Source organism: Ischnura elegans, chromosome 2, assembly GCF_921293095.1.
Source record: "Ischnura elegans chromosome 2, ioIscEleg1.1, whole genome shotgun sequence".
NCBI classification, from domain to species: Eukaryota; Metazoa; Arthropoda; class Insecta; order Odonata; family Coenagrionidae; genus Ischnura; species Ischnura elegans.
Genome location: NC_060247.1, coordinates 73,731,691 through 73,750,236, shown reverse-complemented (window position 1 = coordinate 73,750,236; position 18,546 = coordinate 73,731,691). Strand labels below are relative to the sequence as shown.

The 18,546-nt window shown below is 39.6% G+C and overlaps 1 protein-coding gene across 2 annotated transcripts in view; it reads left to right on the top strand.

Moving 5' to 3' along the window:
* LOC124153969 (spore wall protein 2) overlaps positions 1–18,546 on the top strand; it is a 107,603-nt gene extending 89,057 nt beyond the window's left edge. Inside the window, exons 3-6 of one of the 2 annotated variants that reach the window (XM_046527408.1) lie at positions 2,204–4,253; positions 5,950–6,166; positions 11,616–11,746; positions 16,871–18,546. In XM_046527408.1, coding sequence (XP_046383364.1) covers positions 2,204–4,253; positions 5,950–6,166; positions 11,616–11,746; positions 16,871–17,110 — 2,638 coding nt within the window. In that variant the 3' untranslated portion in view covers positions 17,111–18,546. The remainder of the gene's footprint in view (positions 1–2,203; positions 4,254–5,949; positions 6,167–11,615; positions 11,747–16,870) is intronic. The other variant, XM_046527409.1, reaches the window with a different exon arrangement.

Here is an 18,546-nt window from a genome sequence, read left to right as displayed (position 1 = left end):
TTCACTGTTATTTCTAGTCCATCCTTAGACTGTTTACAATACATTCAAATTATCATTACTCTAAAGCCTTTGAATAATACTTCAAAAAATTCTAAAATATATGGAAATATCCTCTCAAAGCAAGTTCGGAAACCGCTGTATCAGGTTTAAAAGCATTTCTTCATTTACTCATCATTTATAGTACTTCGAATTGTTTGTACAATCACAGCCAAAAAAATATACTGCTAGAATGTCAAACACAAACCAGAGCCTAGATTATTGCTGCTAGCCAATCGTCGTAAAAAAATTATTTATCGTTCGTGTAGAAAGGGCCGCATCAATATTTATCTGCTCTAAAACCCTTTCAAATCCTAACACACTTTTTTAGCAAATAATATTTTTGCCTAATCAGATTAAAAAAGATCTTCAGCCTTTTGGTACATAAGTATTTAGATAGTATTAAGTATTCTAGGATCCTTGGGAGGAAAATTTATCTGGTTTTTTACTTTAGGATTTGAGGTATGGCAAAGAGCCAAATTATACCCTTTTTACCTTGATTTTACAGGTTAATTTTGGCACAAAGGAATATGGTCGCGATTTGCTGATAAAGTTATTCAACTCTGAACCCGGTATTCTTTGGCATTAAATATTGCGTATAAATTCTACTAACAGATTATAGTTTACATGCATAATTCTTTCAAAGTTAGGACGCAGATAATTTTCTAAAAACGCCGTTGTGACTTCAAACCCCGTATTCATTTTTAAAATTTGATTAAGAATTACTTTCAGTCGATAAATGTAAAATTATTATTTTAAGGCGCCTGGAAACCTTTCAACCATGGCTGCTGTTCTCAGCTTAGCCTTTTTTAAATTTATATGGGAATAAAATTTTTGACAGTGAATAATTTACTACACATTGAATGTATTAAAGATGGGTAAGGAAATGGATTACACGGCACCGGTAATAAGTCAGAGTTAATTTCATCGTCATGGTCATCATTAGTCAACGATCCGAGTTAAGGTTTAAACATCACTTCTTTCCGCTCTCCTATTAGCCGACCATTCCATATTTATGTAGCTCTTCTCTTTTACAATCTTAGTAACTTATCTTAACTCATTAGTGGATTCCTCTGTCTGGTCTGTAACTTACATACAAATATGTCTATCATGTGAATGTCACCAAGACGACTGAGATTATCAGCAAACATCGGTAGTTAATAAAGCTTAGCAACCTGAAGATGTATTCTTATTAATTAACTAAATATACTTGGACATAAATTATTACTCTGTCTATCTGTCGTTTGACAATTCTTTTCAAAGACTTTGCATCCATAGAGTGGCGCCACCGGAGTTGGAGCCCCTTATTCGCCAATTGGCGGATTGGCGGCGGTTTCTAGAACTATTTTCCCCGCGCGTTATGGTTACTAAATTTTTATCAAGAAATGATAAATTTTATCAAATTTTAATTGCTATTACAGCAAAAATTAATAATTAATAAGAAATTTTACAGATAAAAGTAATTAATTTGATTTTGGACGACTGTCGTCATCCACCTCACAATCTCTGACCCAAGGGGTATAAACTTTCATAATTTCGTTTTTGAAGGCTTCAAAGCCCTAACCATTGACAAGTCAATTTTAAAATTTGACATATACTTAGATGACTATTGAAAAACCAAGAACCCTTTCTTACAGATCGTGAACATTCATGCGGATTATTTTGAGTTTGATTTTTACATACCCATTCATACCCATCTTTGGTCTCTTAGTTAATTTCATTTGCCATTCACACTTAGGACATTCATAACTTGACGCATCAAACCTTCATTCATACACCAATTTAACACACATTTTTGTCCGTAAACAGGCAATAAAGCGAAATATCCGCTATAATATTTAACCTCTCTTGAAAAACATTCATCCGAATTCTTTTTGTAATCCACTGCCATCAAAGTCATGCTCGAACGTTTTATGAAATGGTAACTTCGATAAAATTTTCGATTTGTTGATAAAAATTTAGTAATCATAGCGCGCGGGGAAAATAGGTCTATAAACCGCCGCCAATCCGCCAATTGGCGAATAAGGGGCTCCAATTCCGGGTCACCCTATAGAGTTTATATGCAGCAACAAATTCGCAAGGCACGATAGTAAACGAATGATACAGCAAACGAAATGGTTTCCCAATACGTAAGATAACTTTTAACCCATTTTCACACCCTTTTCAGATACCACTATGAGCCTAGCAGGAGGAGCGGTGGCGACTCGGACAACCTCGAGTTCCTCTCCGGCGTAGAGGAAGAAGGCGCCGGACAGCCCGAGGACATCGGCTACGGCTACCAGCGCGGCTACGGCGGCGGTGGCCTCGGCCGGGACGAAGGGAGCCTCCGCGAACAACAGGCGGCCGCTGGGGCCAGGGTCCTCGAGAACCTTCTGAGGGAATACCTGGAGAGGGGGCGGCAGGCCGAGGAAGAGGGGGGCGGGCCGGGGGCGGGTGGCGAGGAGGATGACGAAGGCGAGGAGGCCGAGAAGCGATCCGCCTTCCGGGAGAGGGGCGGAGAAGCAAGCAAGCGGGGCGGGGGGCGGTTCGTAGGCCCCCCTTTGGCCTCCAGCCCCTTCCGGGAGAGGTTGATCCAGGAGCTGGAAGGCGGTGAGGAAGCCGGAGGCGAAGAGGACGCTGCTGAAGACGAGGATGACGATCGCAGGAAGAGGCTTCTAGCCGTGATCAAGAGGTTGGAGGAAGAAGGCGAGGATGGGGGCGAGGACGAAGGTGAGGAGGAAGGCGAGGAGGAGGGCGAGGAAGACCGCAGGAGGAAGAGGGTCCGCGGAAGGGTCGGTGAGGATGACGACTCCGGACCGGGGGCGAACTCCAAGCTGGCCGCCTACATGGACCTCCTGGAGAACCTCTGGGAGAAGTACGAGGCGGAGAAGGCCGCTGAAGAGTACAACGAGGAGAAGGGACTGGAGGTGAAGCGAGGCAGGGGCCGGGGGAGGAAGTACTCGGACGGTGGACCCACCTTTGACCACTTCAACTCGCCGATGGGCTGGATGGGCGGCGGTGGCGGCGGAGGATTCGACGGCGGTTTCGGCCGCAGGAGGAGAACTGGCGGTCGGCTCAGGGCATACTCCTCCCCATTCGGCCACGAGCGAGGCTGGTTCTCCGACGTCGAGGGACCGGAGGGTCCCCAGGAGGCCCACCGGAAGCGCCAGTTCCTCCGCAGGTCGGACGAGAGGTGGGACGGAGAGGGAGCGGAGGAGGACGAGATGGGGCTGAGCCCAGAAGAGTGGGGCGCCGCGTTGGAAGCCGGGGGCGGGGGGGGCCTGATCCTGCCCTCCCGGCAGCGGAGGTTCCCGGTCGCGAAGCGGTCTTCCAAGAGGGTGCTGATGCCCGCCGGCGTGGAGGGGGAGCGGAGGAAGAGGAGGGAGAGCGGCAAAGAGGCCAAGACTGACCCAAAGGTGGCCCAGGCACTGAGCCAGATCTTCGAGAACGGAGGAGGGGACAAGAACAACGAGACAAAGGAGGCCGCGAGCAACAACGACGAGAAGAACAAGATGAAGAAGAAGGCTCTGCCGGTTGAGAAAAAGGACGAGGAGAAGAGGAAACGGAAGAAGGCGTCGGAGGATGCCGCCAGGGCGAAAGAGGATGGATCAGAGGGCAAGGAGGACAAGAAGAAGGCGATCCTGAAGGCGAAGAAGAGGCGAGAGGGCGAAGGGGAGGTGGCCGCTGTGGTGGGAGAGCCGGAGACCGTGAAACGGGAGAAGACCGAGGTGAAGAAGTCCGTGGACTGGTCCCAGTACTTCGGGATAGACAGGAGGAGGAAGAAGAGCGGGAGCGACCAGGGAGAGAAGGAGAAGGAACAGGCAGAAGGAGAGGAGGATAAGAAGAAGAAGAGGGACGAAGGCGATGGAAAGGAGAAAGGTAAGGCGGGAGAGGAAGAAAAGTTGGACGATTGGCTGCTGAACCAGTACTACAAGACGCTCGCCATGTCCACGAACATCGTGAAGAGAGGAGGCGGGGGTGGGTTGAGGTCGAGGCAGCCCCACGCAGGGTTGGTGGTGGAGGCGGAGGAGGTGTCTGGAGACGAGGGAGGGTTGGACGCCATGGACGGGAAGTTGAGGCGTGTGGAGGACGCGATCGTGGAGGAGGCGATCAAGGACACGGGGGCCCACATGGGAGGGCCCCAGGGGACCGCGGAAGAGGTCCGGGAGAGGGTGCTGTCGCGCCTCGCCGCGGCGTACAGCCTCGAGAAGATGAGGAAGGCCCTCGGGGAGTTCAAGGTGAGTCCCGATAAATGGCTATTGCTTGTATCTGTAATGCAAACTTCGCACGGTAGGCGTAGTGTAATCATGGAGGACTTGACCCGGTGCGAAACCCAAGAAAACTTTACTTCAATTGTTCGCCGGGAAAAACCAAAAATTATATCACAAAATAAGTATTTGAAATCTTTCCTAAATAGAGCTCAAAATTTATGCTTTTTTTGGTCACTTAGAGGCAACATTGGGTTATAATGGGTTAGGATATCGCCGGCAAGGGATAAGAAACATCGGTTATTTTAATGCCAAGACGCGGGTATTCCCAACTACATTAGCATTTCTTACATATGCCTCGAAATTTTGACGATTTGTCATCATTCCATTGCTAAATAAACGTATTGATAAGTTTGTCTATTTCTTGCAACTTTATCTAGTACAACCTCGATAGGTTTCAAAACTCCCGTGGAATTACAAATAAAAAAATGCGGTGATTACAAATAACCGGTAGACCAAACAGTCATTCGTTAAATATCCTTTTTAGTTAAGTGTAAACTTTTAATACCATTTAAATGCATGCAGTAATTTCTCTTGATATTGACTCTGGAGTGTTGAAACCGGTCGAGATTGTACCGAATTAAGATGCATATAACTAGCAAAATTATCAATATATTTATTTACAAATGAGCAATTTCCACAAATAAAGTCAAATTTTTCGGGTGGGGTATCGTGGAACATCATATTAAATGAAATTCAAAGATAACGAACTATACATTTAATTATAATTTCACGAACTCTAACGCACGTGTTTCGATTGACTTGCAATCATCATCAGTACCTGAGTACGTGTAATCTAGCTTTGAGATAAAATTAATCCATTATAACCCAAAACTGCTTCTAAGTAACATCAAAACTGTATTAATTTTCAGCTCTTTTTAGGAAAGATATAAACTACGTGTTCTTTTTTGACGTAAAGTTTAATGGTGAAATATGTAGCCACATTAATTATGATTGAGTAGAATATGCTCGATTTTTGAAAGTTGGATGTCTTTCTTTATTTAAAATTTTATTTAAATTTATTTATATTTATAAGTAAAGAAGATTTTTAATAAATTATCATGTTCGATCAAAGAGTAAAAGAGTATAAATTAATTTAGTAGAAAGGCCAAAGATTGGTTGTTATCTCATGATAATATAAATGTTCTTTTTTGATGTGTTTGTGAATACACACATATTATTATTTATTATTTTATATATTATTTTTATATTTTTGTGAAAGGAGAAAAAAGAAATTTATTTTGTTCTGTCCATGTATTATACTTTGTTCTTGTTTATTGTAAGTTATTGTCACACATATGTTTCATCAGGATAATGTTTCAAAAAATTATAAAAACTTTCTTTTTTTCTGGCCGGCCTTGAATTTAAATTTTAAGATGGTAGCTACATGCTGGCTTTTTTAATTTTAACCATTGAAGCTACCTAAAGCTCCATTAATTTTGTGTTGTTAAAAAAAGTGTACATTCAAGGTTGGAGTAATAAATTCATTCATTCATTCTTGAAAAGTAATTTTTCCGAGAAGTAGCTCTGGGTTAGGAAGAGTTAAGTGGGCAGTAAGATATCTTTGTTTGTCATTTAAGTTCCACAAAGTTATATCACAAACAACTGAAGATGCATGATTCGAGTGCTTTGACTTTAGTGCTATTGCTTATGTTACACTAAATAGTCCCCTCACGCTGTGCAGGCGAGTCTCCACGAGGACGAAGTGGACGATGAGGATGGCAAGGACCACCCGATGATGCCATCGGAGGCGGAGGTGGAGCAGCGGGAGCGGAGGGGGCGCGGGGATGGGGGCGCCGAAGGGGCCTTCATGGGGCCGCCCCTCGCCCCTGAACAGCCCCCGCTCAGCGAGGGATACATGGGAGGACCCCTCCAGTCCAACGGTGAGTCTCATCCGGGACTTATAATACGTAAGCGCACCTCTGTTCTATCGCTTCAGCCTTATCTACACCTGAAAGGTAGAGGCACCGAATTTTCGAATCTCCGAGTTCAGTGAAACGATTTTGCTTTACATTTACTTTTATTTTTTATGCCTAGTGCTCTCACGAGTGGGGGGGGGGGTGTTTCTATACACTTGATCCCCTTATAATAATAATAATAATAATAGCGCCAATATTCTACATTATGGCACCTATTGTACTTGTTTTTTTTACCATATTAGTCAATGTACAGTTACAATAGCAAAATATGAAATATTCATGCCATTTCGCACAAAATCAATGTAAAAGTAAATAAAGCCTACTGTGTATTTATAAATTATTCAAAACAAGATATCACATCACTAAAAAAGAGCCAAGGTGTTGAATTACAGGAAAGACAACGCATGAATTTAAATGTTTATGAATTAAAAATGGGTTACCTGAGATACCCCACTCAGTCGTTCGCGTAAGTTTTCTTGGCACAAGCACGGAAGGGATATTAAATACATGTAGTAAGATATTTATCCTCGGATAAAAGTCGAAGGTAAGACTTCGGTAACTTAGGTCGCTGATTCAGCTTGCATATAAATCATAGCTGTAGCCAGTGAGAGGGTGGCAAAGAGGGCTGAATTAGAAAAATACTCGCCAGTTTTCTTATAATGAATTTCTTTAAAAAAAACTGTCCGAATTACTTATTTTGTACCGGAAATGGAAATTTTACATTTTAGAAAGTTCATGCGTTTTAATTTGAAGTTTTTTTTTCGAAATACTATGTTCAAGTATCACACCCTGAAAAAATTCAATGAAAATCGAAGAAATATTACCATTTTTAGCCGTCAATAAGCAAAACAAAATATATGTTTACTGCAGTTTTCTTTATTGTTACACTCCAATGGCTAATTTTTTCACCCCTTAACAACGTTAAATCTTTGTCTAACTTAATAGCAGGTATTTAAAAGCTATAATGTTTTTCACTACAATCTTCCCTTTTCTTATTGATCTCTAATTCATTTTAAATGTTTCTTTCCTTCCACGCATCCATGCATGTTGTTTGTTTAATTCAAACTCATTGACCTTTTTTACACTATCTTAAAGTGACTTTTTTTCTAACCCTGAAGTAAGCAAGGCCCTTCGATTCTCATCTATGTTTGTATGGCGTTGTCAGGACCGTTTACTTTTTATTTACCAATTTTATCAATCAAAGCAATTTGTACTGACAAGCTGACAATGAGTAAAATACCAGCTGCATAATCCTTTAATGCATGGCGGAAAAATCTTGATAACTATCTATAAAAATTTACCTGCCCATAGCGCTATTAATACCAAGTGCTACATTTGAACACGAATTGTCCGACTTTAAGGCTCTCATACGACTGAAATCTGAGTCTTGCCTCGGGTAGAATTCCGCAATGTCCTAGGAATGATACCGGCAGGCACTTCTGCGGACAAGGGGCACAAATCGAACGTCACTACTGATTAATCAAGGAGTGTAGTCAAAGCCATGCACGATTGCGCCGCAGGGTCAAGTCCATATCAAACCGCTCACTCATCCCTGAACCATAAGCGCTTGACATTAGACCTTGGATATCAAACATGGTCAAACGCGACATACGGTAGCAGTTTGAGCTTAATTGATATAATCCGGTAAACAGCATTGAAGCCATTAATTCCGAAACGACACCAGTACACTCGGCAGGAAATTGGAAGTAGTCTTTTTTAGCTAAAATTTGGACTGTTCGAGTGGTTTCTTTGATTATTTCAATGCATTTATGTTAAATGCACGTAGTAAGGTATTTATTCTCGAAAAAAAGTCGAAGGTAAAGGCTTTGCAAACTTTTGAGATGCACAGAAAAAGTGGTTCGTCACAATATATTGAATGGACTTAATTGGAAGGTTCAATTTACAAACGGAAAAAATGAAAATATTTTTCTGTCTCAATTAAATGAAGCTAGTTACAAAAAATAATACAAAAATGGTGAAAAAATGCTAAATTTTATTATTCTCATATTTTTGGCGCCATCAGTTGGATTTATTTATTGAATAAATTCTAATTATAGCTTCTAGAATAAACTAAAATGTTTCGCCAAACGCAAGAAAAGAATATAGTAAGCATTGCAGAATGGCTGTATGAATAAAAAAATATAACCATAGATACACTTAATATTTTTTTCAATACTTCGCAATTCAACATTTAGTCGACATTCTACAGTTCATTTCGGCTTTTGGGCTGAGGGTTTATACCCAAGCCGTATCCCAATTACGCATGAAACATATACAATCCTGAAAAACCACATTCGAAGTTAATGCTCCTGCCGATTGAGCAGTGTGATTTACGGTTCCGGCAGATCCTTGAAGCTATCGACGTGCTATTCTCCTAGCAGCGAGAAGGAAATGACGCACATTCAGAGAAACGGACTGGGATGGAAGCACAAGCGAGTCTTTCTGTCAGAGACGGAATCAACAGCCTCTTTATCTTTTTTTTCACCGATTTTCGATGAGACACAGCTGGAAATGGATTACCGATGGAACGGCGTATCGTTTTCTCCGAATGTCGACGAGGAAAGGCTTTGACGGGGGAAATGAAATGCCCGGGTCGTAAATACAGGGAAAAGTCGTACATACACATGTCCCTGTGTCTCTCTCAGCTCATCATTGTGTTGTGGTCTTCTCGGGAAAGAAGAGGGCTGTGGCCCCTGGGGATTTTCACGTTAAGCTCCGAAGATTGTGAAGCAGCGAGGACAGGTGGAGAATCTCTTCGATTTATTATCAAAGGCTAGGCGTGGTGAATCATTGGCCCAAGGCTGAGAGCAGCTCAACCGTAGTCCTGATGTTATTCCTCGCGAACAATATTGCATGTATGTATTAAGGAGTTTTCATCTTAAAAGAATGGTTGAAAACAAATACAATTGAAATACATTATTAATAAAAAGTTTTACCGCCCTCATGACGTCCTTGGAGTGAGGCTACATCTTTATACTATTCTTATAAATAGCATTACTTAATTCTAGCAATCTGTTTCAAGTGTCAGTTCTAGATAATGTGTTAAAATATATGTAAGATCATGGGAAAATTCGAAATTAGTATGATTCTGGGATATGAAAAATTTCTCATGAAACGGATGTCTTGTTGACATAAATGTATAATGTATATCCTTCGAAACTGATATAGGTTAGAATAATATCGGCTGCCTCCCTAACCACGCAAAAATATGATTTCTACTTAAAAATACAGAAAGATGGGCTGCGTTCCATCGAAAATTCTAAGTAACTATTCCTCGCAAGTTCCCTCCTTTTATTTTTTGTTTATTTTTCCTATATAACTACGTGTTTCTGTGTCCCCACCCTAGGGCAAGAAGAAGTTTAATTTATCTATTTATGATGCACGTGTGAGTCTATTTCAAACGTATATATACATTTAATAGGAGAAGGCGGATATAGATTATTCTATTATTAATAATGAAGTGTTTTATTGTGTAACCTTCAAACCATATTATGATGTATTTAAAACTATCATAGACCCTGGGAAATGACGCTTAGTAATGATAATGGGTAAAGTTAGCGAGAGCACAGTGTTTCCCAAAAGAGACGCGTGGTGATGTTCGAACCAAATGCCATTAAGGCGAAGGATATATGGGTGTGTAAATATATTACATATCTAGACCATTGGTTATCAAAGAATAATTGATTGATTTTGGGGGAATCTGCTGGAAGTATAAGAAGAGCTTATTCGCCCCCAAAGAAGCATTTATTTTCTTGATTCGATTTCAAATCGAGTCTGGGCCTCCTTAATGCTCCGTGAGAATTCTCCTGGGGAAGCCGGAGGGAGGCTTAGGAAACGGGAAATAGGAGCAAGAGATTTAGTTGGAAGAAGTTCTATAAGATTGAGCAGCGATTTCTGAAATATGTCCTCAGACCTCTTCCCCTGGGGGAATCATAGGTAAAATTTGACCGTAGAGGTCATAGCTTCTTCGCCGGGCATATTAATTACGCCGTAATCTTAAGAACCTCCCGATACGAAATAACTTGGTATTTTCTCTAAGAAAAGTCCGTAGCGAGCTGTAGGGGATCGATTGCCCCGAGAAGTTTATATGATAGGGACTTAAGCGTACTCCTGCCAACTGAGCCTCTCCGAAAGATATACCCTCTACAGATGAACCACCCCGTAGATTTTTTTGGTCACAGCCTTGCACTAAGATCAGGAGTTGGATGCAATTTCACGGAAATTAATTAGAAAAAAGACATCAAGCGTACGACGAAAGACATAAGTGGTTACATAAGAAGTAGTTAGGCGCAAATCATGCGATAAATTAAAAACGCATTATTTCTTGTGGATGTGAAGTAGTGTGGGGCCTAAAAAATTAGTAGAAATTAATTACTTACCTTCTCAATATTCATGAGACAGAACTTTCATAATATGTAAAATCGGAAGTGAAATAAGCCTTGTACTAATTAACTTTTCGGAAGTTTTGTAGCAATTAACACGAAACTGCGGCCGTTATCTTTAATTTCATTATTGCTTCTTCTTCCCAAAACGAGAATGGGTTCCTGAAAGTGCCGCATGTAATATTAATGCTATCAGAGGGCATCTGATGGTTGAATGGGTGGGTAATAAGAGACGAAAAAGTAAGAAAAAATGGAGCGGCTGAAACTTCGGCCGGTGTTAGGCCTGTTTTTTCATGTTTCACAAGATTTTTAGTTGGTTTTTGAAGAGACGTTTTTCATTACTATATTGAAATTGATTATTATTCCACAAAAACTTTCGTATCCACCTATAAAAGCAATATCTCATTGAAAAACGAATTTCTATTTAATTAAGATCCACCTTCACATCTTAATCTGACAGTCACTGTATGCTGGAGGAAAATATATAGATATTTACGCAACAAATTGGCAAAAATCGGGATCTCCCTCACTTCCCCGAAAGTACGATTTAGCACGTATTTTTTAGAAAGATCCGAGGCTTTCCCGGCGTATGATGACGTTGAAGTTGTTTCGGGTTTGCCACCGGGTGAGGCTCTCCATCTCTGCCGACGTTGCGATGGCCGTATCATCCATCATCATCAGCCCTGATGACGATGGACGACGCGGCCATCAAAACGTCGGCAAAAATGGAGAGCCTCACCCGGTGGGAAACCCGAAACAACTTCAGCATCACGAATTTTTCATTTGACTCGTTGGTCTTTCTAATAATTCTAGAACATATACTATTTGAAAATATCCAAGATGGTGACCCCGCGCCACCTGCATGACTCAAAATGGAAATGCCTCGTTATCTCCCTTTAGTTATCAGTTCGGTTACCCTATCATGATCGAATAAGATGTCGAAAGAATTGAATACGTTGGAGACCATTGTGAAATTTTTCGCTATCGTGAAAGCTTGTAATCATATTTTCATTTGTTTCTTTCTTTTGCAGATGTGTCCGGTGGGGAGTGTCCAGCATTGGAGAGATTGGCGACGAATTGCCAAGGGATTGGAGATTTAGCGGGCGACTACCAGCATTTGTTCCTCGATCTGTGCAACTGGCATGAAGTCTGCTATATTTGCGTAAGTTAAAACTTTTAGGAAAATATGTATATTTACACCTTCCAAATGCTGGCTAATCTTCGAAGTTTATTAACATCGAAAAATCATATTTCATGCGTACTCAATGGGTTTCTTTTAAACCATCAGAATCCTTTCACAATTGACGTAAGTTTAGTAAACGAGTATGAAAAGATAATTATGGCTAAATTTATTTCTCGATTTGATTCATCTCACTGATAAAAATTTATTGGCTAGTATAATTAAGTTACGAGTAAAATTTATCATTTATAATTTTTATTTTCTTGATAAATGCCGATGCATTGGTCGGAACAGGCAGAATCTTATATGGTTTTCTAATGTTTCAACCACATTTCCGGGTAAGAAAAAGATTTTTCAATCAAATAGTTTATCGTTCTCAGTTTTTAGGCTCAACTTGAATTTATACTTAATTTTAGATAGCCTTAAAAATGAGCTAATTATCATAAATACGGAGAATATAAATTACCAATGACCGACTTACTGTGGTTTAACACCGTTTTTTGATAGTGAAATGAATTGTCGGCTTTAATTTTTTCCCGATCTAAAGAACATTTCTATCGTTTCTTTCAAGAACAGCTCTATGGTCATAAGAAGAATAATTATTCTGAAAGATCATTTTATATTATTCTCGCTTGATACCAGTCAATTTCTATTTAATATGTAATAACATGTGTAAGACCATGGGACAAATCAAAATTAGTGTGATGCTGGGATACGCCGTAGTTTATCATGAAACTGTGTCTGATTGTGATAAATGCGATAAACATTCGCAAATGATGTAGCTTAGAAAAATATCAATGGTTGGCTGACACCTTGGTATCAAACCAAGCAACAATAAAATATATTTTATGTTGATTTCGGTACTTAATTAATTATTTATATATTTATTTTACGCCCTCAAAAGCACAAACTCTCCTCCTTCAGCATACTTTAAATCACATCCCATGATGAGCATGAAAAATTGCGAAAGTAAGCGTAGGAATATCACAGAAACGTCATTTGTACTCTGTGCAAGTGATGGCGCATAAGCACAACGCGTTCCTAAAATATGGAAGCCATTATCATCACTGGTTTCGGAAGTTTTCCCTTCCACGAAATGTATCCAAAGAAGATAATATTTTTGTCGGGGTGATTGACATAAAAACTGTGTTATTTTCTATAAAAATTCTCGGATGATAAGTTCACAAGTCCATTCTCGACGTTTGCGTGGTTGTGACGCCTGGTATCGTTTCCCAGATAAGGTCACCATCGGGTTTCAGTCAATTTATTTTTACTTTGACAGCTCCTGCCCCTGAGTTCCGCGTGATCCGCAATCCACGGAGCTACATTTTATCTCTCATCCAATATGCCAGCCTACGCCATGAGAACACACAGTTCCCGTAGGTAGAAATGCTATGACCATAGTCCAACAAAAATAAGAGGACGCACTTCTGCTTAACTAGTTTATTTTGTGGCGTACCTAATATTCGTTCAAAAAATTTGTCTTCCTTTTAATATTTTCAGAGTATATAAAGTAAACCCTGGATATCATTTATCTAAATCTTAATTTTGAAAAAACATAACTCGGTATTATTTCTGACGACTTTTTCCATACTTGATCGAAACATTCTGACTAAGGTCTACACTCTATGCCGCAAAAAAGACAATATACGATCGATCAAGGGGGATTGATGCATCCTCATAAAGTATTTCCCGCGATACATAGGCACGTAAAAGTTAATATGTGCATAACATATCGCAAGTCTCGTTTGCAGAGGGGTAAAATCTTCGCCGTCCAATCCGGAGTCACAGGTTTGAGTCCCACCTGGCTGAGTCAACTCTATTCAGAGCATGAGTGTTTATGATCAAACTGTTTATTACTGCTAAAATTCCCGATATAAAGGCCAATTTGTACTGATATAGGTTCACTCAGTCAAAAACAAATATTGCGAGAATGAATGCGAATATTTTTTGTGTAATCGTATCTTCTCTTACTCATTCATGAATAAAGTAATAGAACCTTTTCAATAGCGTGGTTTCCTTTTATTTTTTTATTGCCTAAATCGAAAGAGTATTACTCCTGGAGTACGTATTTTACGCTTTTCCATTTTTTAATGACGATATCTATTTTTCGCGATGAATGAAAAGTGAAAATTTTCAAGCGCGAAAATGCGACGGCTAAGTATGAATGCTGGGAAAACACCGTGCGACGTCATTATGGTTCCCGCTACAGCCGTGTGAGGTGACCTTGGGGCGAGAATTTGAGCGCTGATACGATGCAGGCTGCTAGCAAGTAGCATAGTACACTGCTAGCAGGTAGCGCTTGGCTTAATTTTGGATTATTAATACCTTATCAAACGAAGGAAACTTTCCGACCATAGGCAACTTTAATAGGTGATTGTTAAGAGATGTTTCCCTGAGCTCTGTGCCTCATGCATGCATTGGTAATCTCAGACGATGTAAAACTCCTATCTACTCGTATAGAAACGAATTCCCTGTGACGTTACGTTGAGTGGAATCACATGGGTACCAATCTGGCCTTTTTCAAATGCGGTTAAAATTGACCATTGCCATTCGCCTAAACTGGGATTTCTAAAACCAATTAATTTGTATATTATGAATACACTAATGGTGGGTAACGAATCCCAATCAATGCCTTTCGTTTTCTTTGATGAATGAAACTACCCTATTACGGGCTAATACATTCATACGAATTCAGTCACGCCAATACAGTTCACACAAACGTCCATTAACTCGTACTAGTGAATGTCACGTTTATCCGGACTCTTAGAGTACGTATTTCATGAAGGTGATTTAATTTTTTGATCAGAGAAATATCTCCTGGTGTTCCGACGGAGAAAAAAATCTTTCCGATCGTATACAAGATCATGACCCATGAATACAAACTGCGTCCCCATAGTGAGAGATATCCCCAATATTGATGATATCAGAGGAGAATATTCGCCTATTCGAAGTGCATGCTCTTAAGGTTTCGGCTATCGAGAACAAGATTTATTAAAAAGCGTCATACCAACTGCGAATGATGAATTCCAGTATCCAGAATTCCAGTTTGAAAGGGAGATCCATAGAAATGTACCATTTTGTTGTAATTCGGCAGCCATTATGGAAATTACTTTTATATTACTAGAAGTAAGCGGTCCGGTGTTCCACGGAGTAAGGAACTTTTTCCTTTCTCTTCCCATCAATGCTAGAGAAAGTTACGGTTCAATGTGTATTTTATACGAAAACTTCATTTTTCGATTTTTTTTTATTAGGAGGCCCCCTACCCAGATGGCACAGAATCCTCCGTATCTAATTCGTATGCAGATACTATCAATTGACTACCGCTTCGTCGCTTTTCGTCAATGGATACTATCTGCATACGAATTAGATACGGAGGATTCTGTGCCATCTGGGTACTCCTGCTTTTAATAAAATATACAGGCTTCACGTAATACTTGTATAACTTTATATGGAATCGTTAATTACATAACGTTAGGTCATATCAGCAGCTCGATTTGGCTTTCTATTTTCAATTAGATGAAAACCCTCCAAAAAAAGTTGGGCTAACTCGCGAGCTGTAAATATGGGCGAATGGTAGGCAACCGGCAATACATACATGTTTCGAGGCATAGCCTATACTGGCTCATCTTTGCTAACACATCGAAATAGCTGAGGCGGTTCCGTCGCGATTGAAGAAAGCATTGCCAATCATTTCGTTACACAGTGAAACCTGATAAAATGGCCACGTCTATTTGGTGGCAAATTTTTTCTAGAGTGGAACTAATTTCCCGGATGAGCAATATAAAGTCCACCTCTTTTCGGCAACCACGTCATTCTTACGACCAGGGGCCAAACTTATTTCTATTGTTCCAAAATTTATCTTGTACATTCATATTTAATCTGTGTGTGTGTGTTAATAAGTTTGGGAATCAGTTAACCTCCCAATGATGATGGATTCTCCCCCAAAAGCAAACAAATATTTTCCTCCCATGCCCGTATATCTCAAGGAACACCATGGGTAAATTTTTATAGTCTTAACGCCTGGTTACACGATACTTTAACACGTAAAATTTAATGTCTGTTTACGTGAATGATTTTGGTGGACCGGAACGGAGCATGTACGAATGCATGAACGAAATTAGAACAGGTTCTATTTTCTGTTCACGCGTCCATGCATTTGTACATTTTGTGGTGGTTACATGGTAACTTTTCCCGCTAATTCTCACGTTCATGTATTCTCAGAGGAGCGGCGAGGGGGGTTTTGGGGGTAAAACCCCCCCAGAGCTCAGAGAATTTTTTTAGTTTAATCCATTTTAATTAATTGTATTAGTATTACTTACAGAATAGTTTGAAGGTCAATAAAATAATCCTCAGAAAACCGTAAAACTCACCTATTTGAACCATTCATCTAAAATATTTCTAGGGGAGGGCCACAACACCTCCTGATTACCCTGGTGGGTACTCCATAGCCGCTAACCCTCCAGTATTAGTTGCGCCTAAAACCCCACCTAGCCTTAATTCCTAGCTATTAAATTGTACCGCGTAGCCAGGCCTTAACAGATATCAATTTTATATCTCCATCCCTAAGTTGATATAAGAGTAATGACATTTCTACATCACTTTGGATATCAAAATTTGACAACACTACAAATAATGAAAATGTGATGTCAAAAAAAAACCATGTTCATCAAAATTAGATCTCTCCGCGTTTGACGAAAAAGCAAATTCCACTGACCCAAATTTGGTCAGTTGATATTTTTCATAGCAGCATACCGATACAGTTTTGCCGAAATGCAAAAATAGCCTTTATGGTGTTTATGTGGTACCTAAATTTTTACTTTAAACAGCTGAGTAATGCCTATTTAAGTTCAAAATAACATAGCTGGTTATAGGATGAAAACGTCCGATTATAATTGTCTGAAGCAATTAATTGCAAAATGGGTGATATTGCGCAATTGTTTTGTCAATACTCACTCAAAGCTCTAGTTTAATGAATCTCAAATACAATATTTTTATAGATAGATCTACATACATATATGCCCGTCGTATGCATGTTGGTTAACGACATAGTTTTTTCATTTGTTCAATACATGACATGTTCTCTTCCCGACTTGATCCAAACAGGGCTCGTCTGCCTCGTCCAGCGGTGTCTCCTCCTGCGACATTACCTTCCTGCGAGAGGTAGATTCGCTCTGTCACGGTCACGAAGGCTGTCGCCAGAGCGGTCGCAGGATGGCCGTCGCCCTGCGCGCCCTCCGCGGCAGGGGCGGCAAGCACCTGCACCAGCACCAGTCCAAGTCTGCCAGCGTCTGTTGGCAGCACCCATGCCTCGCTGATTACCTGGCGCGCAGGCGCAGACGATAATCAAGCTGCTGTGGAACGCGGTGGGGAGAAAAAAATACCAAAAAACGGTTTAATGCTCATAAATAATTGAAAACATAAAAATATGGCTTATGGCGTAACATGGCTCTATAACTAATAAAGAAGGTTTTTTGAGTCCTGTGTTAGCTGTAAAACTTCACTGCTAACTATTTGGGGGGGGGTAATTTTGGTGAGGTCACTGCATGTGACATTTTTCGGGGCATTATATATCTGTCATACAAATAATCGATGGAATGGAATAAAGAAAAAAATATTGGGACTTAATGGATTAGTTATCAACATACTCAAGTCAGAAAAAAATATGTAATTTCGTACATTACTTATTAAATGCTTTAAAAATGAGCATGTATATTGTTGTTTGATGTACACTTATGAATCGCGGCAGAGTGGTTCGCAGTTTTTTCCTGTTTACAACAATGGTTAATGTGTAATGTTGTTATGTTAATGGAATTCAACAAGATCCCATGTATGTATGTACGCATACCATTACACACTTATATATCTATCGTGGTTATGATTTATGGATGTAAGAAGTATCTAAATGTGAAATATCAGGGTCTTGCTGTTGTAATGATGTAACGATTCAACAGTCATGTTGCCATTTGCTTGATGTCCACATTTGAGAACACACAGTCCATTAAGTTAATCGTGTACTCGCAAAATATTTTCGTCAAATTAATTTTTGAAATCTCTTGAAATAGATTGGTTGTTTCATCAATAGTTAAATCGGAATGTGTCTCTAGTAATTGGCACAAAATCCTCTATTTTGTATCTTCACACAGTTTATAATTTATCACCAGATATTGAAAATAAAATTATTATAAAATCTCATAAGTATTTATGGGAACAGTAGAGCAGTCTATTTTCAAATGGGATTAATGGCCTGTAGAGTCAAATCTGTGATTAATTATGTTTTAGCGACAATAATTACTGACTGTAAATATTTTGAATCTGTACTTGATGCAAGAAAATTAATTACCACAAAAGAGGCATCTAAGGTCTGGGCAAAAAAAGCATTGAATTGCAACTTTTGAAAGTACAAATTCAAAATATTAATCCAAATTTCAATTTGGAATACCTCAATGCCCAAATATAACAATAAAAGCCTGTTTTCGGTATAAGCCTACAAAAATATTTACCAAAAATATAAAGAGGTTGAGTGTAACTGTTCAAAAAATGAAACAAAAGAAAAAATTATGCAAATGGAATTATATTTTAAGTCTTGGTGATTAAACACTTTCAAAGGCTCATCCGTTTCAGTTATTCTCACGAAAGTAGTATTTTCTGTCAGACAAGTGTAAAAAGTCAAGAAAATTTTTACTTTACTGTGAATCACCATCCAAAATAATTTATCCTTCCTGTTAACATTATTTCAATTAGAATAGTTTACCACTTAGTCAATAAAACTGGGCAATCAA